Below are 22,796 nucleotides of genomic sequence, written 5' to 3'. Positions count from 1 at the left end.
TTAGAATACCCAAGATACAAGATACAATTTGCAAAACACATGAAACTGAAGAAGAATGAAGACCAAAGTGTGGGCACTTTGTCCCTTCTTAGAATTGGGAGGAGTTGCAGAGACAAAGTTTGGAGCTGAGACAAAAGGATGGACCATCTAGAGACTGCCANAACCAGGGATCTATCCCATAATCAGCCTCCAAACGCTGACACCATTGCATACGCCAGCAAGATTTTGCTGAAAGGACCCTGATATAGCTTCAGATTTAAAGATGTGTGTGTGTGTGTGTGTGTGTGTGTGTGTGTGTGTGTGTGTGTGTGTAAAGGTATCCTTGCAGGAACATGGTCTTTAAAGTGCTATGTTCCAGTACAGCAAAAATTAAAGGACTTCTCATGTTTGGAAAGCACTGCCCAGCCTGGAGACTGAAGAAGTAACCCTATCTTCTCTTGCTTGCTCTGCAGCCGGTCTGAGCATTGTTACTGGTGTTTATGTAGAAGATAGGCTCCTTGCTGTAAGCATCCAGTCTAGGAAGGGCCTCCAGGAGCAGCTAGAGCTTGGCCTATGGGCCTGTCCAGAGCAAAGCCCTTCATCAAGGAAATCTTGTGGATACATTGAGTCTCTGTAAGCCACCGTGTTTATCCAAGAGAAGGAAACTAGGTCCTTGGGTAGACTGAGTGCTTTGAAAACACAGAGGCAAGACTGTTTTTTGCTAAGGCCTTGGTAGTTCAAAGCACTATCTAGGCTGAGCATTGTTCCCTTCCTCTGGGAAAGCAGAATTCAAATACCTGAAGACAGAGAGTGGATCCTCTCAGCCAGCAGGGTTAACAGATGCTGAGCTACAAGAGGGAGTCAGGGTAAAAGCTAGGGGAGACAGAGGAGAGAGGGAGGAAAAACCAGGAGCCTGATCAAAGGCTGCTCTGCAAACAGCACTGGTGCTCCAGCTGCAGGGGGGATATGCAAATGGATTTTAGAGGTGAAGACTTCATTGTAATCCTCCCACAAAGCACTGGGGTAAAGCCTTTCCTGTGAGAAGAGGCAGTAAAACAGACAAGAAGACTCAGGCGAAAGCATCCGCATAGACTTCAACTAACTCTGCTCACTTAGAGAAGACATACCATCTGGGTATTCGATAAAAAGGGGAAAAGAAGGCTTGGAGAGAAGTTTGAGTTCAGAACCGTGGCTTCTGCTTGCTGGGCAAGCTGTTCACTTCCCCTCATCGTCTTCTCTCACATCTTTGTTGGCAGCAAATTTTACCCCCCCTCGCCCCTCGCCCCAGCGTTCTACACAGTTAGCAACAGCTATTTTTCAAAGTACTCTGTAAAATCACTTTATTCTCTTGTGGCAAGGAGCCAAGGAGTATATGAGGTGGGGATTGGGGGCCCAAGTGGCAAGGGCCAGGTGACCTATTCATGAACTATCTGCGAGTTTCCTAATAAAATACAAAGCCTAGGTCCTCAGATGTCTGGAGCTGGCCCCAGCAGCCCCACCCACTGCTGTTCCCTGCTGGAAGGACTAATGACACCTTCCTCAGTCCTCACAGATATTCCTGCCTAGGAAAGGTGTATGTTTGGGATACAAACCACAGGGTTTTGGCCCACACCTTAGCTGGGACTGGCCCTAGAGCCCTGAATGCGGGCCTCACAGTTTCTGAAGATTTCTCCCTGGGAGCCTAGTATGGCTGTTTTATATGCTATAGTTCTGTTACCTTTAAATAATAGTTAATTTTGATGCGCCTAGCATATCATAAGTACAACAATTCTAAAATTATTTTAGTAAAAGAATAGGCTCAATTATTTAAAACATATCATTCAATCTCTGTCTTTGATATTTTTGGGTTTTTTTTTTCTATTAACTTTTGATACTCGTTATCCTGAACATTATCTTCAGTAATAAAAACCTAAGCTCATTTTTTTCATTTTGTTTTTTAATAACATTTCAAATCATGTGGTATAGTAAATCTCAACATTGATAACAAGAGACAATCCGCTATGAATCTGAGAAAGTGTAACTCTGAGAGGGATGCGGGGCCCCTCAGATGTTCTAAGAGCAAATACTGAAGTAGAAAATGTGGTTTGAGTGCAAAGCCTCTCACTGGTAACTGGGGTGAAGTTACATTAGGTCTCCGAGACTCTTTTCCATTATTGTCAAAAGGAAATAACCCATTATACCTGGTCTATATCACACAATCATTGTAAAGACCAGAGGAGAAGCAGGATTCCATGCTTTCATGACCCTCTAAAGTCCTATAAACATGTTTTAAGTTTATGAAAGATTATGAACCAGGATCATTAGCAAAGGACTTCTGGTCTCAGTTAAAAACTTCCATCTGATTTGGGGAAAAAAAATCCACCCCGACTATATCTGACACACTAAATACAATTATCAACATGTGTGATTGTTTCCTTTCAGCTAATCAAGCAAGTAGCAAGGGTTCCTGTGCAAATTCTCAGAGACTTGCGGGGCAGCAAGGCTATAAACCTCAGCTCTAACGTATTATGTCAAAACCCGGGTGGAGTAGCTACTCCTTGAGCCTCAGTTTCTTAATCTGTAAAATGGTAATAGAGCCCATGTATTACTGTGAAAAGAATATAAATCTGTAAAATGTAAATATTAAATGTGTAAAGTACCCCCCAGAGAAGTTGATGCAGGGTAGATACTGGATCTCAGTCCATGAGCGCTCACCTCCAGTGGTGTGCCTTAACCTTGTCAGGCTTTCATGTTGTCTTTTTCTAGTGTCTGTGTCCTGAAGCATGTAGATCCAAGTTTTCTTACCATCAAAGAATGAGTTTCAGCATAATAAGAAGACCTAAAGAAAAGAGCTAGAGACTGAAAGACCTTTATTTAGGGCAAAGAGTTGCAGGGTTAGTGGGTATCAGTCATCCCATTGGCCATTTCTTCCTCTGGTGAGGCAGAGGAAACTGAGCACATAGCCATTTGAGTTCCCTAAAGAGCCTGTAACCTTGGTAGAAATTTTACTTTGGACCAAAGCAATGCCTATAAGATGTTCATACCCACGGGACCTATACTTCCATGGAGGGGCACAAAACTGAGGAGCTTAGAGCTACAAAGTCTCTCCAGACCGATGTGCTGGGTGCAGGGGAGGCTGGTAATTATTTCCTGTGCTGCCACAGTGAGATTGGGAGCCTTCATTAGACTTGAGTGTTCTCTTCCAAATGTACTTCCTCCCCATAGCTTCCATTTTCTCACTGTACAGTTGTGCAAGAAATAGGGTTTATGGGAAATGTGCACATGACAGTCTAGCAGAAATGCCTATAGCAGGGAATTAGAGTCTGTCCAGCCACCTTCAGAAAGCATGCAGTCGGTCTGAGCATGCCATAGTTGCACCATCAGTATGGCCATCTGAAGCAGGGAAAAACTTAGCTTTCAGTAAGAGTGAAACTAAATGATTATGTTCAAACATCTATCTGAGTAAAAAGTATGGGAAACATAGGCTCTCTCCAGTATTTGAGTCTCTCCACGTGTTAGCATTTTACAGAATGGGACAATTTAGTGCTGGTGGTAACAAGACCTGACCTGAGGGTAACAGTGCCCCCACCTGCTGCTGATAGCATGTCTTCACCGGATGTGTCTTCCAAACAAGGCTTTTGCTGCTGTAGTGAGTCCCTTTATGAGGTTGACATTTCTGTCCCGTCACGCTTTCACTGGGCTTAGAAAAGACTCCACAGACCACGGTCAGTGTTGGCTTGTTTATAAAGCGGAGTCCTGGGAGCACTTTTTCCCTTCACTTTCGGAGCTTCAAAGACAATGATCCACACTACATTTAATATATCATCTACTTCTGAAGTCATAGGATTGTCTTGGGGATATCTTCCTTGGCTTCTTTACAAACCCAACTCAAAAGGAAATGTCACTGTTTGGTGAAGTAATTCCTCAAGATACCTCATCAGTTGGCAAGGGAATTTTTAGAAAATGTTTTGTTTGGATCCAATCATTTTTAGGAAGTCTATGCCATGGACAGATCTTTAATTTTTTGGAACCCACTCTATACTAGAATAACCCCTAAGCCTGTTGTCTAACAGGGGTTGCCTTTAATTTTCATGTCTTTTTAGCCTTTTCTAATCTAAAATATTTCCTCTGTGTTTCCTTGTCTTTGGTGGCATTGACTTTTTTTAAAGTAACATGCTTACTTTTTTAAAAGAAACTTTGTTCTTTGGGTTTTCTGACATCTCTCATGATTCCATTCAGATTCTGTGTTCTTGGCCATGATGCTATTCCATAGTGTTGTATTCTTCCTCTACTGCTGTATCTGGAGACATGTGATAACCATCTGCTTGTCATCAATGTTATTAATTTTGATCACCTACTCAAGATTCTGTCCAATTCTCTCATGTTCAGTTTTACACTGTTCATGCTACCTTTGCCCTGTGATAAGATGTTAGGTCACACCAGTGTCCTGTCTCCATCAAAAGTTCTCCCCCAGTTTTAGAATCCACTAATGAGTCTCATCAAGACCAATCTTTAATATTGTGACTGAAGATTATTTAGAAACAAAACAAACAAACAAACAGACAGACAAACAACCCAGCCACCATAGAACCAGTCAGGACTTGTCATTACATGAGGACATTGGCTAGCTCAATATACCTGTGTTCCCTTTTACTCTTTGGAAATTCAACCTAGAAGTCTTCTAAAAGTTCATAGTCTTGCTTGGGAAGTCTTGAAATTACTCTTGGGCAACAACATAAAGATTCTTGCATGTTCTCGTCTTTCTGATCCTTGGTCTGAGGTATGGTTTTTAAGACATTATCCTATTCTTTATACTCTGTCCTCAGCTTTTAAGCATAAGTGTCTGTCCTTTGCTGGCTTCCCTGGGGTTGAAAATGACAAAATGAGGTAGGATCAGAGGTGCTTCTCTGTGCCACATATGGCTGGCTCCTTACTTCCTGTTTCTCTGTTTTTAGGCTGCACCATCCAAAGCTGGGATGTCCTATGCCCTTTCTGTCCTCACATGGTTCATCCTTTGCAACAGGCAGAAAAACACAACCCTTAAAGCCTCCTAGAGGTGACCATGGTGTCCATCTCAAATGATTCTGGAAGGTTGAAGGATCATAGACCTGCACCATTATTTACATTCCCTTTCTAGTTTTGTTAAGTACTAGGTTTTTCTGCATTCTTATCTTCTTTTTTCCCCCAGTACTGGGGATGGATGTGTTTGGCAGTGGTTGAGATAAGGCCATTTCTGACTCCCCTTTCTCACACAGAATACCATTGATCCTCTTCATTTATCCCCAACCTGCACATTGAGGTTGTTAATGCTTTATGAAGTAGGAGTGGGGAGGGAACATGTAAGAGAAAGAGCGAGATGATTTGGGGGGCTCTGTAGTATTATAGCGGAATGCAGAGTTCCTCCTGTTTCTTCACATGTATGGGGAAAGGTGCTGCTTGACTTCCACGCATGGGAACACACTCCTCCATTTATCTTCCCTTCTTTTCAATTATCCAATGGGAGGGAAACATAGTGTAGTGTAAGATGGGGGAGGGGTTGTAGCCCCACCACCTTTCATCAGGTATGTACCCTGGGTGGCTCCATTCCCAGGGTCTATAAATCAAGATCCAAAAATACCGGATCCATTCACACCACTGGTGTGGAAGACATCCAGGAAGAAGCTGGCCTCTGTAGGTGGCTTTTGGGCATGTCTCCACGTTTTTCTCCCTAGTCATTGCTCACTGCCTCAGAGGAAGACAGGAGCATCTGAGAACAGGGGTCCTGCTGGGTGGCAGGTGGAGCCGCCTCACTAGCACACTTGCACACTCCGCCAGCATTAGCTAACAACTCCTCATGCACCCCTCGGAGATAATTAAGCATTATTATCCCCATTGGCAGGTGGAGACAGTAAGACAGAGTGGTTAAGTGACTTGGTTATAACTGCTGGGTTTGTTTGAGGGAGAAGCCATGCCAAGAAGGGAGTGCTGTTCAGGGGGCCAGAAGAGCTTGAGCTATTTAATGTGAGCGTGAGCGATTGTTTTAGCATCGCTTTTAGAGATGGGGATAAGAAGGGAGATTCGAGGTGTGGTTAGTGGGCATTGGTAAGGTGTCAGAAGATACAGGGTGGGTAAGAATAAAGCTACATTCTCTGTTGCTGTAAGTTATTATCAGTGTCCCTAAGATGCTTATATTCCACTAATAGGAGGAAAAATACTAGAGACCATACTAACCTTGCTGAGGCTCTCAGATCAGATGCCACCGGTTTTGTTTGTTTGTTTTTTTGTTTGTTTGTTTTTTGCAAGGCTGGGCAGAAGTCTCCAGGATGACAGAGCAGAGGCCAGATCTCTGCATCTGAGACCCCTGGTTTCATCTAAAGCAGTGGTTCTCTCAACCTTCCTAACGCTGTGACCCTTTAATCCACAGCTCCTCATCTTGTGGTGATCCCAAACCATAAAACTATTTTCTCTGTTACTCCATAACTATACTTTGATACTGTTAAGAGCAATAATGTAAATACCTGATATGCAGGATATCTTAGATGGGGCACCTACCACCACCACCATCACCCCTACTTTCAAGAGGGGTCGGAACCCACAGTTTGAGAAACTCTGATCTAGAGCAGAGAAACCTCTTCTCATGGTCAGAGCCCTGCCAGGTACATGGCTATAGGAGGGGCCACTCCTGTGCTAGGCAGCAGAGAAACCCAGTACCCTGCATGCACAGAAGTAGAAATGGAATAGAATGTGTGTGTGTGTGTGTGTGTGTGTGTGTGTGTGTGTGTGTGTCAGGTAGGATGAGGGTGGGAGGGAAGCACAGGGATGGAGGTAGGAGGATGGAGGCAAGAGGGCCCAAGGAATTGTGGACATGTTGAGGCACTGAGATATAGCAACTGGACTGTCTAAAGATGGGGTTGGGGTGTGGGTGTGGGCTGTAGCTGCTTAGAGTGGACTGGGGCTGAGGAGGGTGGCAGGGGCGGGGGTGTGGGCTGTAGCTGCTTAGAGTGGACTGGGGCTGAGGAGGGTGGCAGATGAGGTTCAGAGGAGAGATTAGATGAGTTCCAGGAGAAAACTCAGTTCAGGCAGGGTTCTGGGAAGCAATAGATGACACACATGGGGTCCCATGCAGGAGAGAACCTGCCTACACCTCTGGCTATGGCCCCAGAAAGGAGGGTGACATCTCATCCTGGTGAACTCTGAGCCTCCTTACAACCTTGCCTATTCCCTGCTCCCTGATCCTTCGTGTCCACCTATCATCTAGAGACCCCAGGGGCTCACAGTCCCTAAGCCCTAAGTAAGTAAGTGAATTTTGTTTCCAAAGCAAGGGAGCCCAGACCTGTTCACTAGACCCCTGATGGATGGATGGATGGATGGATGGATGGATGGATGGATGGAACCCTCCCTGGGTTATCAGTGGTCAGTCTGTCGGCTAAGACAAAATGCACAGAGAATCTGTTCCTCCCATTCCTACATTTGGTCCAACTCCTCTCTCCAAGATGGCTCTTCAGAGGCAGTGATAGCAGGGCCCAGCTTTGGGGTCCCATGCAGGAGAGAACCTGCCTACACCTCGGTGACTTGGTCTCCAACACTGCCTTCTTCAGGACATAAGCCCTGTTAGCTCCTTCTGCGGGACTGATCCAGGCCAGCAGGAAGGTTACCTCCCAGGTCCTTGTCAAGTGAATGATGGCAGCTTTAGAATCATTTAAACTGTCTAGCTATCCTTTCTTTCTAATTGTAAACTCTAGAAGTGCTGAATGATGGCAGATAATAATGATCGAGCAGTGGCAGGGGCTGTTTTAGCGGCAGGGGCTGTTTTAGGTGTGGGTAGTAAAAGCCAGCTGTTTTCCTGTCAGGGTAGTGCAGAGAAATGACTTCTGTTTCATCCGTTTGGTTCAGAACAGGGATTCCCACCCCCACCCCAATCGGAAACATCACCAAGTGGCCTTTCTGTTCTTCACACATGAAATACACACTATCACCCGCATATTTTTAGTTAATTTATGTCCAAATAGGCCTTTCTCAAGGTGCTGGGAAATGATGTTTGGGCTGCAATTACCTCTTGCAGCATCTTGCAGAAGGAGTTCGGCACACACAGAGCTCAGGGGAGAGGCAGCCAGGAGCCCACTGACTGTAAATCTTTTCATTTGTAGTTATTCAAATCACATATTTTATTACTTGTACGAAATACATTGTGTCATTCATTTTGCAGGCACAGCTAATGCTTCAAGAGAAGCTTTGAAAAACATTCTGTTTAGAAACAATTCCATCTGCAGTCGCCAAGGCTTGGTGTCTTGTCTCCCAGCCCCTCTTCTGGGTAGTGTGTGCTTGGTATTTGCAAGACAAATGAGATCACCATCTCAGAAGCTCACCTGTCCCAGCAGCCAACCAAATGCTCAGAGTCCTTCTCCTTCTCCATTTCCTGCACCATAATCCTCAGCAAGGGAATAAATTGCAGTGTCTCTAACAAGAGCTTGGCCTCTAGAAGGAAGGCAGCAGCAGGGCCAGATGAACTCTTTCCAAAGGTGGAGAGACCGTTTTCCCTGCAATTTCCTGGCATCCTGGGAAGCACCTCTTTGTTACATAGGCTCAGTTGTAATTCAGCAGCCAGAAGGAGCCTTTTCCATGGGCTGTTAAGAGCCGGGAGGGAGGGGGCAAGCAGAAACTTGACAGATTCTGGTCTTATCTAGAAAAAAAATCACTTTACCTATTAGTTTGGGGAAAATGGGTTGGTGTGCTTGCCTGAATCTTTGATGTCAGCCACTCCTTCTAAAATACTTTTCTCGTTTAGCACTTAGACTCACTTCTGACTTTTTTGGTCCAAAGTAGCAGACAGCGACTGAGGAGCAGGACGCAGGGAAGCGTATCACATAGATGTGTTCTGAAGACAGGGCCCATCTGCGCCCCAAGTTGTCTACCCAGCACTGCACAGAGCTGCTTTCATGGGTGGCTGCCTCACCCAGGCTGGTCAACTACAGTCAGGATGCTCACTGCCTCAAGGGGTGTGTCCAATCTGCCCACTCCAGAGTGACTCTTGACATGCAAGGCAAACTTGCCCTCTGTTTCCTTTTCAGCATCTTAAGAGTGTGTTAGATTCAGCAGGGTATTGACAAATACTTGCTATGCATGTGCAGCCTCCTGCTAACTCACATTGCTGGCAAGGGCTCACATCCCCTTCTGTGTTCTAGGGGACCACTCTTGTCGACATATTAAAGCCACCTACCCGTGATTCTAATCTAATTCCAATTCCCCTTAATTCTACTAACCTTGAGCATTACTCCCAGGAATTCTACATAAGTGACAGTATCTGGGATGGTTAGTGCAATAAAGACGTCCTTTGAGTGACTTGCAGTGGGCAGATAATCTTGAGCACTCTTGGGCTGGGCCATTTGGGTTTGCAGAGCATACATTGCCTTTAGTGTTGAGTACATCTAGAGTGTGGCAGTCTTGGCTCAAGTTGCTACCTAGATCTTAGGACTTGCTGCATGCTAGGAAAGAGCCCTCTATAGTGTGGACTGTGGCTGGAGTCTGATATACAGCACAGAAAAAATATTATTGGGGCTGAAGATTAATTAAGAGGCTTTGAAATAAGGTGTCGGGCAGTACCTCTCATCCCCAAGTCTTACCACTCATTAATAGCAATATCTTGTAAGAGTCTGGAGCAGTGATTTTTAAATAGCTGCCTAATACCGCTGTGTGTAGCCCATGCATTAGCCTCCTGCAGTTGCTGTAAAGAAAGTAAAATAATCCAGCTTTATTATTATTATTATTATTATTATTATTATTATCATTTTATATATTACATCCAAACTGTGTTTTTTCCTCCCTCCCCTAGCCTCTCCTTCCCACTTCCTGTCTCCCCCAGACCCATCCACTTTTTGTCTCACTTTAGAAAATAGCAGGGATGTCAACCAAACACAGCATAACAGCTATAATAAGACAAGGCACATGCCCTCACATCAAAACTGGAGGAGGGAACCCAGTCTGAGGAAAGGGGTCCCACAAATAGGCAAAAGAATTGGGGATAGCCCCTGCTCCCACTGTTAGGATTCCCACAAGAACACCAAGCTCTTCAGTCATGACATATATGTAGAGGACCTAGATCTAATCCCAGCAGGCTTCCTGATCTCTTCGAGTTCCTGTGAGTCCCTGTCAGTTGATTCTGGGGTTTGTAATGTGGCTTTAAAGACCAGCAATCCAGTTTCTCAGTTCTAGAGGCTATAAGCCAAGGGTTCCTCTTTTGTTAAGACCATGCTTCACTTTAAGGCCAGAGAGCAGAATCTATTCTTTCTCATTCCTAGAAGTCACCTGTCTGTCATGCAGAATCCCCACTTGCACCTCTGCCTCAGGTCTTCAGAGGATGGTTACCCCTCTGTGATGTCATAGCGGACATGACCTTCTTATAAAGAAGCCAGCATTGCATTTAGGGCCAGATTCCAATAGAGGATGACCTTATCTTTTCTTGATTATATCCTCCAGAATCCAAGTGACACAATAACAGGTTAGAAGATGGGTGTATCTTCTTGTGGGTGACATAGTCCAACTCATAACTCTTAGTAGATCTTTCTTTAATGATAACAGTAGCATGATCAATAGGCTATATGCATGGCCCATTAAAATTCCGATGTATTTTCTATAATATAAACCTTTTGGAGCAGCAGGCTTATGAAATTCAGACCCACTGTGTGACACTCTTAGTCATAAACCTATATCATTTTCAAACTTTAAGAGATGCCTGCACCATGATTCGAGTATTTGGTGAATAAGTCTTTGGTCACTACAGTCAGTATTCTTTAGTGCCTGGATTCCTGTGTAATCCCACAGAGACTTTGTCTCACAGAATCTGGTGGACAGAGACATCATGACCATGCCAGTCACGTGGAAGCTCCTCTGAGATGCATGCTCAGCAGGGGGCTGAGTCCTGAGCCCAGTGCTTGGCCTTGGAATGCCATCCTTCTTCATAGAGTGGGTGAGAGCAGAAGGCTGTGCGCTGTATCTGTCCTCACCATGACAAAAAAAATGTACTGACTGGGCGGCTGCAGAGATAAACTTTTCTTCTTGAGGTAGGAGCTGAGTCTCATTGCTGCTATGTCCCCTGTACCCGGCTGGGAACAGAATGGGTACTGCATAGAGGTCTGTTCTGTTGGATCTAGTTGGAGGAAGTTGGTCCCTGGAAGTTGTTTTTAACCCTGGCCCTTTCCTGTGTGCCTTTCTGTTTCTTGCCAGCCATGATAAGAGTTGTTCAGCTCCGCCCCTCACACCAAGATGGATTACCACCTCTGAAACTGCAAGCCAAAATAAAGGATTCCTCTGGGAACTTGTTTCTGTCAGGCATTTGATCACAGCAAAGATGAGCAGGAGTAATATATCAATGCCTGCAGTGTGCAGACCGGTACCCTCAGCATCTCTGGGGGAACTGATACAGGATGCTGTGCAAAGCCTGGTCCAGAAGCAAGGGTCTCTTCAGCCTTTCTCTGTCCACAAGGATGTTGATTCCTTCCTACTGAACCTCCATATTCTTCAGCATACTAAGAATTCTCTTTTATGTTACCTAACACCCAGCTGAGAAAGTCACTGTTTCTCTGTGCCCTTTCTTAATACCTACGTTGGAAAGTAAGGGACCCTTAACGACACTTTGCAGACATGTGGATTGACTGGCCTTAGCTTCAGGTCCAGATTTCCTCTTCTAGCAGCAAGACCTACCTGGCTTGTGAAAGTCTTGCCCGCTGCAATGTCATCAACTTCCTGTTCTGTCCCCTCATGGTCAGCATCCTCTAACCTAATAGATTTCCTGTCATATAACCAGAGATAAGTTAAGTAATTGTGACTGTCACTGTAAATACCATTGAGCCTGAGAAGACAACACCACCTGTGTGGTACAAAAACAAAAACAAACAAACAAACAAACAAACAAACAAAAAACAGAAGAGAAATTTAAAATCCTTGAGTGGGAAGACACAACCCCTTGTTCCCCTGACTCTGTGTTTCCCTTTGTTCTGCCCCCAGAGGTCAGTGTGCCCCTGGTTTCTCAACCAAGAAGAGCTGGCCATGACAAGTTGTCACTTCCTTGCCCAGGGTGGCTCTTCTGGAAGGCCTAGCCACCTGCTGAGATGGAGGGAGTGGTGATGACAGGCCGAGCTCCATGTTCAGCGAGGCCCAACAGTACAAGGTGGCAGAAGGGCTTGAGGCTGCCCGCCAGCGGGGCTGGCATGGCCACTTTACATGCGAGAGGGAGCAGCTCAACAGCTGCTGCTGACAGCCCCTGGGGTCTGCTCCAGACTTGGCAGAGGAGGACACTCCCAGACTCCCAAACCAGCTCTTTGAAATTCAGAACTACACCTCCATCCCTCACCCCTCTGCAACAAACACACACAAAAGATAAGCAAGCCTCAAGTCCTTTTACTTAAGGACTTTCTCCACCTAGTCGCCTCTGTCTCCTAGTTTTGCACAGTAATGCTGATAAGTTCTCACGTGAGCCTCTCTCTCTCTCTCTGACACACACACACACACACACACACACACACACACACACACAGACACCCATCCTGTCCTCTCTTACCTTAACTCAGGAGTTGTCCACACTGTTTTGAGGTGGGGTCTGTTATTGGCCTCAAGCCCACTAAGTAGTTTAGGCTGGCTGACCATGAGCCCCAGGCATATGCCCGTGTCTAGTATTGGGATTACAAGTGTAGGCCACCACATTGGCCTTCTTTATATTGTTTCTGGGGATCAAACCCCGGTCCTCGTGGTTGCTAGGCAAGCACTTTACCAACTGAGCTATCTCCCTGACCCAACTCAAGTATTTTGAAAAAGCAAAAGCTCTTTCCCTTTGGAGAAGTTGGTCTATCTCAAGATGTGGCAACAACCTCTCCTTCAAGGACACAGTGAGCTACCACCCACTGACATTTCTGTGTTTGGCAGTTACTGGTTCGTCAGATGATTTCCACCTCTCTTCTCTGCCATGCTACCATATTGCTACAGCCAGTGAGTGCATCTGTGTTCTGGGGGATTGTGAGGACAGAGCATCCCTTGCAGGGCAGCCTAAGCCTGCCCTCCAGGTATTTGTCATGTTTCTGGCATTTGAGCTAAGGACATCTCCCACCACAGAAGCCTGCCAGAATCCGCAGGGGAAATCAGGACTGCCTTCCTTGCAGAAAGTTGGGCATGCACTGAGGGAGGGAGGTCTGGGCCAGGTGGCCTTTATTTCTCTCAGCCCTGGAGAGGCAGCCAGATAAAAATGCACTCTGCTGCTTAGTGTTGCTTCTCCCTCATCCTGAAGATTAACCATTTATACACGGACCAGGCATTCTTGCTGAACTCCACCAGAGATATCAGTCATTTGAATGTAAGAGTGTTTGATATAAAAGTTTGGCTACAGCTGAAGCATGGGTCTTGGGAGGAAGGAAGGCAGTGTCTGCTGCGCCTTGGCATAGCTTCCATTGTCTGGTTCTCTTAGTTTCAGGGATTGTGGAGTGATTCTCTGTCCAGGCACAGACCAGTGCTATGCGGTGAGATCTGGTATTGAGCATGATGGGTGGAAAAAGAAAGTCACCCATGGCCTAAGGAGTGATGGGTTTGGGTGACAGCTTTGACACTTATCACAGGAACACAGAAAGTCAGTGTAGGTGTGTGTGCAGGACAAGCCAAACTTCCTTGATTGCTTTCTCAGCCTTCCCGCTCTCTGCTTCTGCAGAATCCCTGGCCTGAGCTAAACTGGACTGCTTTAGCCCTCTACTGCGGTCTGTCTGGATTTCCCTTCAGCCTCAAGTGTGTCTGGTCAATGACTTGCTCTCTAGAGCGGAGCACAGCAGAAACAGTAGTTAGCACACAGTGAGAACAGTAGCTAACACACAGGCAGTGTGCCATCAGATGTCCATGGACAGTCGCCCCTTACTACACTGGATGCTCAGGCTGTACAGGATCCCAGAAGGGTTGGCTACTTTCCCTGGTCACATAGGTAGAAAAAGCCAGAACTTGTGTCAAAGCTAGTGGCCCCCCACAGCTCACCTTTGTCCTCACCTTCCTCCTTTTTCAAGTGAATTAACACCATTTTGAGTTTGTTTCCTGGTCTGCCTCTCCATTATCCCATAAACATTGATAGCAGTTTGTAGCCTCACTGGGTGGGCTCTTCTGGAGACCCTAGATCCTCCTTGAACGGGGCCAGGTCTAGAAGGCAGATAAGGGCCAAACAGAGAACTAAGTTAGACACATCCAAATGGCACTCAAGACCAAAAGGAGAAAACAAAAACAAAACAAAAAAACAAACAAGCCAATAAAACCAGATCAGCCCTTTGGAAACAGGATCTCAAATCTCCTAGATCCTGGCCTCTTCTGAAGGGCAGCTGGGGTGACCACCATACAAACGGGCCAAGGGCTCCTCATAACCAGTGCAGCCTATGGCTGTCAGCAGGACAAGAACATGGAGCTAGGAAAACCTTTCCTCAGAAATGGAGTATATGAGCAGCGGCCGTGGTGCAGCTGGTATAACTTTTCAGAGTTCCCAGAGAGTATGCCCCATGGCTCCTTAGACAGTATGTCCCATGAGTATGCTCCTTAGTGTTCATTGCATGTCCATGGGAAGTCATGCCATTTGGAGAGAGACCGTACTGGAGTATGGCCAATCACGATGTAAGTAGCAGTCACCTCTAATTGATGTGAATGCCCATCCAAGTATACCTCATGCTGTGAGTGTCAAGGCCTCTGTTTAACTTGAACACCTCTAACACCAACTTGAACACCTCTAACAACACCAAATCTGTGGTGTTTGCACTGATGTGAGACAATGACAGCCATAGCTTGCATCTCCAGTAGCCGATTGGTTGTGGTTCTGTGGTTCTGGTGAGCTTAGAATGGTTTAGAGCTTTTTTCCCAACACCTTACTGGCACTGATGGTAAATCAGGGTGTCAGGTTGGGATGGTGAAATCTCGTCATGGCCATCCCCTTCATGTGTGGAATCTCCATGAGGCTACTATAGGCCTTGCTGGTTCCCCGTAGCTCTTCTAAGTAGACTACTGTCAACAGTTATTGCTTGTGGGTCAAGGAGTTTCTTGGCTGTCCTGATTTGCAGGCTAGGGCAGCACAGGTAGGGTATGGTGGAGAATAAGATGTGTACCTGTTTCATTTTACTTTTATGAACTGACTTGGTTTGGTTTCACCTTCTTCTAGGGAGGGAAGATCCCTGTGAGATGGACAGCTCCAGAGGCCATCGCCTACCGCAAGTTTACGTCAGCCAGCGATGTCTGGAGCTATGGGATTGTCATGTGGGAAGTGATGTCATTTGGAGAGAGACCTTACTGGGATATGTCCAATCAAGATGTAAGTATCAGCCACATCTAATTGACGTGAACACCCATCCAAGTGTATATACCTCATGCCCTGCATTCCAAGGCCTCCTCCCTTCTAACTTGGGATAAGAACCACATAACCCTGAACTTGGAATCAGTCAGGGATGCAGAGGCACATTTGCCATGGATATCTAAAGTGACCAGTGAGCCCTGCATGGAACACACCAAGGCCATGAACCACAAAGTCTATAAAGGCAGCAGGATTTTTCTGACTAGCCATGAGCCATGCATGACTAGACCCTACCTAAACTAAGCAAGAAATTCTACAGCAATTCCTAGCCAATGTGTCATGTTTCTTTTTCATGTATGTGATGAGGATCAGAGGTGGTGGGGGAGTGGGCTAGCTGAAAGTCACAGCCTGAGTCCCCATCCTGCCCTGCCTATGACAGTTGTATTACTCTAAGCAAGTTAACAGTTCCTGAGACATAGCTATCAGCTGAAAGAGGGGGAGCATAAGAGCCTTTCTTTTCCAAGAGCCAAGGCTTGGTGAACCTGCGCTAATATCAGCAAAGAGAACACAAAGAAAGCTTCCCAAAGGTAGTCAACTTGTGGATGGCTGCAGGAGTAGGATCCTGTCTATGGGGGTGGGGTGGAAGGGGTCATCAAACTCCCTCCTTGTTGCCCTCCCTGAAGAGGGTGAGAATGGGAAGGAAGAAGCCATCAAAGATGCTAAAGTAGAGGCATTTTTGGAGATGTTCTTTCTGGATGGCAAGTTTGCTTCATAGTAAAGAGTAACAAAAGCTTTAGGATGACTTGGGTCTGATAAGATGCCAATCAAAACCCTTGCCTGGATTTTAATGCTACCTTTGGTCTGGGCTGTTCTCCTAGACCACTCCTGTGTTTTGAATGCCCATCGTGCTTCATCTTCTCACCTTCATGGGAGCAGTTCTTTTCTTAGCTGTTCTTACCTGGAAGAGATAGGGATATCCCCATTGTAGATCCAATTTACTCAGTCCCTACAATCTCACTGTAAGTGCATCCACACTTGGGTGGCCTTGGAGGCATTCCTTGGTTTGTGAAAACTGCCCTCAGCCAGTCTTCATGGATTTTCTCTGAAGGCTGAGAAAGGTGGTAGTTTTCCAGCAAAATTATGAGAAGAGGATCTGGGGTGACTGTGGGATAGTACTCAGTGCTAGTGTGTGCAGGGTGCTCTAGTTCAGAGCAGATGAGATGACTGCATCCTTAACCAGGTCCTGATGGCAGCCGTGTGGCATCCAGGTCCTCTATTATCTGTGATTAGCCACGCCTCGCCTCTGCTCCTGTAGTGTGTCCAATCAGTAAGCGATGGAGCTGACAGCAACTCGGCTGCTTTTATGAAATCGGCTGCACACATCTTCCATCTCTAGTGTCTAAGTGAGAAATGCTAGCCAGACAGTGCAGACCCATCTTGTCCCCACCCAGAGACCTTAATCCGATAAAGAACAATTCGGCTCACCTAGAATGGATTACAAAACAGACAGGAGAGATTTGACACTTAAGATATTCTCAGGCAATGCTTTCACTTGTGCTGAGAACAAATAGAATTTCTGACACTGGGTTTCAAGAATTCCCAAAACATCCATTCAACACAGTCAACCCGTGCTAATGGTGACTAAGCCTTGCACTTGCTGATGCCATTCTTGAGGGCTTTACGGTCCAGTGGCATAAACTGAGGGTTTGGGGAGCATTTAGGAGAGAGAAAGCTTCCTGGAGATTTGATGTTTGAGTGGAGATGCAGAGGAAAGGTGGACATCTGCACAGTAGTCAAAATTTCTCATTTTTTCTTGTACATTTCCCAAATAAAGTCCCTAAGCCTCGTCCCAAGTGCAGTTCTCTTCCTAATGGGAACAGGAGGTGACATCATGCTCATTTAGAATCCCCTGGGACCTGGTCTGGGAGAGAGACAGGAGGGGCTCGCAGCAGCTGGGCTGCAGTCGTACTCATCAGAAAGCACAGAGGCGATGGCTGTGGAGGATTTTAGAGATGACAATTGAAAAGGCTTTAAGGAAGAGAATTGCAGAGGCAAGTCGGAGTGCTGGTAATTGGGCTTCTGGTGCCCAGGAAGGTCTTTGAACATGTACAGAGAGTTTGTCAGCCAGAGAGAGCAACTTGGAACTTCTGCTGCTTGGATCTGATTGACAGAGATAATGAGAGTGGCAGTATCTGTGGAGAGGAGCTGCGGCTTCATTGAAACATCAGAGCTGAACTTAACCCACTCTGCCCTGGTTCCTCCAGTGCTCCGCGCTCCTCCACTTCACTCTCCCCAGTTCAGGGTCGAGTAGGTACCACCTGCCTCCAGCTCACTAATGGGAAATACACATGCATTCCAGGACAGCAAGGAACTCAACCCAGAATCTGAGGGAGGAACTTTGCTCACTTTCCAAAGATGCTACAGTCACTTCCTGTAAGACCTGAAAACACTTGGAATTTTCTACAGGGTCCTGAGTCCAATCCAATCACCCCGCCAACAACAATTTTGGGCTGGTGTGAATGCAAGGAGTCACTCTCTTATCTTAGCATTTTGGTTTGGCCGTAGGACGCTTACTTATACTGGACTTTTGTGAGGTATTCAAAAGAGTTCTAGCAGCCTATGCAGCAAGCTCAGGTTGGGTTGCCTGGATTGCGTCTCATAGCTACTCCAACACCTCCCTCTTCCTTTCCCATGCAAGTGCCATCTTATCTTGCTCTACTATCTGCTCCCACTTTTTGTGAGAGGCACGGTTTCTCTGTGTAGCCCTGGCTATCCCAGAACTGGCTTTGTAGACCAGGCTGGCCTCAAATGCCACTCTTCTTAATATTCATAAACCTCACCCTGCTATGAGCCAAGGAAGGGGCCTAGAATTCCTCCCAATTGGTCTTCACTCTAGTTAGGCAGGATACCCTGGGCCCTGGCCTTAGGCTAAATCTTCCCATACAATCCAAATGTCACTGGTATCACAGTCAGATGTGTTGACTAAAAGTGTTTCCCTTTACCTTCTCCTCCACACTCTCCACATCTATGAGGCAGATGTGACAGAGAAGGATTTCAAAGTCCTAACAGAGCTCTAACTTTGTCTTTTTTTTTTTTCTCGAGACACGGTTTCTTTGTGTAGCCCTGGCTGTCCTGGGAACTTACTCTGTAGACCAGGCTGGCCTCGAACTCAGAAATCTACCTGACTCTGCCTCCCAAGTGCTAGGATTAAAGGTGTGCATCACCACTGCCCTGCCCTAACATTGTCTTTGATTTAATGATATTTTAATAATAACCATGAGTGTTATGTACTCCTAAAATTGAGAAAAGCTCTAGATCCTTAAAAAGAGAATCAACATCTCCCTAGTGAAACCACTCAAAGATGAGGGCTGGCAGGCAAGTGCTTCCCACACCACAGGGAAGACCAAGGAAGGCATTTTCTTTTCTTTGACGTTGAGACTTGTGTTCCTCAGCTTTCCATTTCTATAACAAAACACCCGAGAAAAACTATTCTAAAAGAGAAAAGGGTTTTATTTATTTCTGTTGTTGTTGTTGTTTTGCTTTGCTTTTAAGGACATTATTCACAGTTGGCTGACTTCATGGCTTTCAGGACTCTGTGAGATGTGACATCATGGGGGTGGGGCCTGTGGCAGGGGAAGATGGTGATGAACTAGCAGAGTCAGGAAGCAAAAAGGAAGAGGAAAAGAAGGCAGGTTGCCAATACCCCCATTCAACGGCATGGCTTCCGTGATGTTCTCTTTCTCAAGCTAGGTCACACTTCTGAAGGTTACACCATCTCCTTCTAGCACCATAGGCAACTGAACAAGCCTTAAACTCACGGCCTTTGCAGACATCTAAATTAAAAGAGTGTGTGTTACGGTTTGAGTGTGAAATCCCCATCATAGTAGATTCATGTGCCTTCACACTTGGTTTGCAGCTGGAGGTGCTGTTTTTCGAGAGTGTGGGACCTTTAGGAGCTGAGGCCTAGTCAGAGGAAGCAGCTCACTGGCAAACAGGCCTGGAGGATTATAGGCAACCTCCCTTCTGGCCCAAGGCATCTGCTTCCTGGGTGGCACCATATAACCAGTAACAGCTGACCTTGACATCTGCCATGCCTTCCCAGACACTGTGAGCCAAAATAGCTCCTCCCCGCCTTAGGTTGCTTCTGTCCACTCTTAGCCATGAGAACTGTAACTAGTACACAGGATAAAGACTTCAGAAGTATCAGTGCTTTGGGTATCAGCTTAAATGATAGCACAGGCCATCTAGAAGAAATAGCTGATGGAGTAAAGTTGCTCCCACTTTGTAAACATGAATATGAGAAGAGTTCCCATGGTTGTTCTTTATAGAAAAGGGTGAGAAATAGGAAGGATATGGTCACAAGGTGTCCTTATTGTGTGCTTGACGATCTCAAACGCGACTTTCCTACTCTTCCCAAATGGCAGTAGTAGCTCCCTACTTGCAGAGAGGCTGGCCACTAGAGAAAAAGTGTAGTAATAACTCCCTTCATACGGTAAGGACTTTGCTGTCAGTCATCTGTGTGGCGCTTAACATGTACCCCTTCACTGTGTCATCTGGTCTTTCAAGCAACCCCCTGTGCAGTTTATAGTCCGTTGATCATCCTTAGACGTCAGAGATGAAAATGAGTAGAATTTGCACCCAGGATCCTCGGGATCCACTAGCCTACACCTCTGATCCCTATGCAGTACTGTCACCAACACAGCCTCTCTGCTCCTCGCTGACTTTTCTGAGGTACAAGAGCTAGTGATAGTCTCTTCAAAAGGGGGTTAGCATGCCAAACAAATAGGGGAAATACCAAAGCAAACACCGGGGAAGACATCAACAAGGTGGCACTGCTTAGGTCTAAAGCTCATGGGTAGGAGAGTTGGTGCATACTCTTGTGGCCCCCATCCTCTTGATGCAGTCCCCACTGTAAGTGCATTGCTCCTGCAGCAGCATTTCTTGGCCCTGTTCCTCTGAGACAGGGAGGGGAGTTGATTTGCCTGTGGGAAAACTTAGTTTGTAAATCAGTGCCAGGAGTTTAGGTGGGACAACAATGCCTCTATGCTTATTGCATAGAGGACTTTGGAATCCCTGAACCCCATGAGATGGGAACTGGACTCTAGACCCTCCTGCTGGGCCTATTGAGCTTGGCCTTAAGTGACCCAGAAAAAGCTCCTCTGAGCACTCAGAGGACAATCCCGCTTGTCTCCACCATGTTTGGAGACTCCATGCTCCTCAGCCTGGTTGCTTGGAAGGAGTTAGAAATGGGCAGATGTCAATGAGCCAGGGTAATGGGAACAATGCCCAGGTGCTGGCTCTCATGGATTTCTTTGCTTAGCTCCATCCTGCTTCAGCCCATGAATACCTCAAGGGTGCTAGCTGAGTGTTGTAGCCTCTAGGGTTAGATTATAGCAGCTGCCCTTCAGACACCTTAAAGACAGGTATCCTGTGTGTTTAGTTGCAGTCTATCACTGTATGTCTCACACACAGTATTTTCTTGGTTATCTCTCCATTTCCTCATGGGGAAAAATGTGGCCACAGTGTCCTCCAAAGACGGTAGAAGGCAATTTGACTGACAGCACTCTGAAGGAGATAAAAATTAGTCAGTGCAGTACATTCTTCAAAAGAGAACAACGTTCCCAGTCATTCATCATTTTATATAGTAGTGATACTAATGCAAGGCATATGTTCATTTTTTTCATCGTATGAATGGCAAAAATAATACTTATTATCTCTAGTAACCTCAGTTAATATTATCTCGTGTCCTATGGACCATCCATACAAACTGCACAAATCTAAGCTGATTGAGGATGTTCACTTTTTGACCAATTTACAAGGTCAGAAAGAAAAGAATAATCAGTTGAAATGAATCTGAATTTCTTTTTTGTAAGTTGAGGTTAAAAAAAAAATACAAGGAAATTACAGAACTCCAAATAATTTCCTTTGTTGCTTAAGGTGCTTCACCTGTTTAATATAAAATCAATTCACAATTATTACAGACAATAAAATACAAACAAGCAAGAATAAAAACATAAAGAGCATCCATATTCCTCCCTGCCCAGAGGTGACCACAATCTGCCCCACAGTGTATATCCAGCCAAGGCCCCTGTGTGTGTGTGTGTGTGTGTGTGTGTGTGTGTGTGTGTCCCTCCGTCCCCTGGGCTCTGTTTTGCTATGACATTTTTTAATGATAGCATGACTATGCCATACAGTTATGCATCTCACCCTCGTGCCTGCCTGTGTAGGGTGTGTGAGTTCATTTCCACTTCAGTGCCCATACCACTTTAAAGGCTGGTTAGATTCCAGCTTGCTGTTGTTCTTTGAGTGTGCCCTTATACAATCGTATGCTTAGAACTTGGGTCATTTATTATTTTTCTAGTACAAAAAGCAAAGAGCAGGCACAATTGCCTTACATGATGTGAGAACTAAGAAGAACAGTGTTGGGACTGGAGAGATGGCTCAGCGGTTAAGAGCACTGGCTGCTCTTCCAGAGGTCCTGAGTTCAATTCCCAGCAACCACTTGGTGACTCACCACCATCTACAGAGGGATCTGATGCTCTCTTCTGGCAGATGTAGGTGCAGCAGAGGACTCATACATTATACATATATATATATATATATATATATATATATATAGTGTGTGTGTATGGATATGGATATGGATATATGCACCAAGGTCTCAAAAAATCCTACGATGGAAAAGATTTGGTGACCAATGAGAGCACATGGGTCAACCTGGCTGAAGAACACCCCATCTTTGGGGCTAATATTCTAATGAGTAGCTAGTAGGACATTTCCTAGTCACAGAAATCCTTTTATACCGATACAGGTCATCAATGCCATTGAGCAGGACTACCGGCTGCCTCCTCCTATGGACTGCCCAGCTGCCCTGCACCAGCTCATGCTGGACTGTTGGCAGAAGGATCGCAATAGCCGGCCCCGTTTTGCAGAGATCGTCAACACCCTGGACAAGATGATCCGGAACCCAGCTAGTCTCAAGACTGTGGCAACCATCACCGCTGTGTGAGTCTAGTGGAGCAGGGCAATGCCTAGATGTGGTGGTTCTCCTAGCCAGGGGCAGGGCTGGCAGCCTTTGTTCTGTCCAGCACAAAGTTGGAGTGGCACAGATTGTTCACCGATGGAAGAAATTCCCAGATTTTTGCCTCTGTATCTTGTCCATCTGTAAAATAGATTCCACTGTGTCCATTGTGGACAGATATGCAGAGACCTGGTCTGGTTTCCACCCTGTATCAGCTGACAGTGGGCTCAGCACTGGGCTTTGTATTAGTGGACTGTTTCTAATGTGACCAGTTATGCACTATTTCTAGATGGTCTTGTTTCTAAGGAGGCACCTTTGTTAACCGTACTGGTTGTTTAGGCTTGGAGTTCGGGCCAATGGTTAGATAGGCTAAGGCTCTCATTCCTGTGGGACAGAGAAATGCAATGCAGATTCATTTGATAGGAATGGATGCACAAAATAGCTGGCAGCTGCATCTGCTGTGATTTCCTTAGATATATGTGCATTAATTCATTTTTAAAATTTCTCTCTTCAACCAAAATGTAGTAGGTGACGACAGGCCAGTCTGTG

The 22,796-nt window shown here is 45.8% G+C and overlaps 1 protein-coding gene across 1 annotated transcript in view; it reads left to right on the top strand.

The window, feature by feature from the left end:
* Positions 1–22,796, top strand: part of Ephb1 (EPH receptor B1) — a 431,927-nt gene that overhangs the window by 402,565 nt on the left and 6,566 nt on the right. Inside the window, exons 13-14 of the mRNA XM_021171331.2 lie at positions 15,098–15,247; positions 22,038–22,231. Of these exons, the coding sequence (XP_021026990.1) occupies positions 15,098–15,247; positions 22,038–22,231 (344 nt within the window). The remainder of the gene's footprint in view (positions 1–15,097; positions 15,248–22,037; positions 22,232–22,796) is intronic.

Source organism: Mus caroli, chromosome 9 (assembly GCF_900094665.2).
Source record: "Mus caroli chromosome 9, CAROLI_EIJ_v1.1, whole genome shotgun sequence".
Classification (NCBI taxonomy): Eukaryota; Metazoa; Chordata; class Mammalia; order Rodentia; family Muridae; genus Mus; species Mus caroli.
This window is presented reverse-complemented; position numbering and strand designations above follow the sequence as displayed.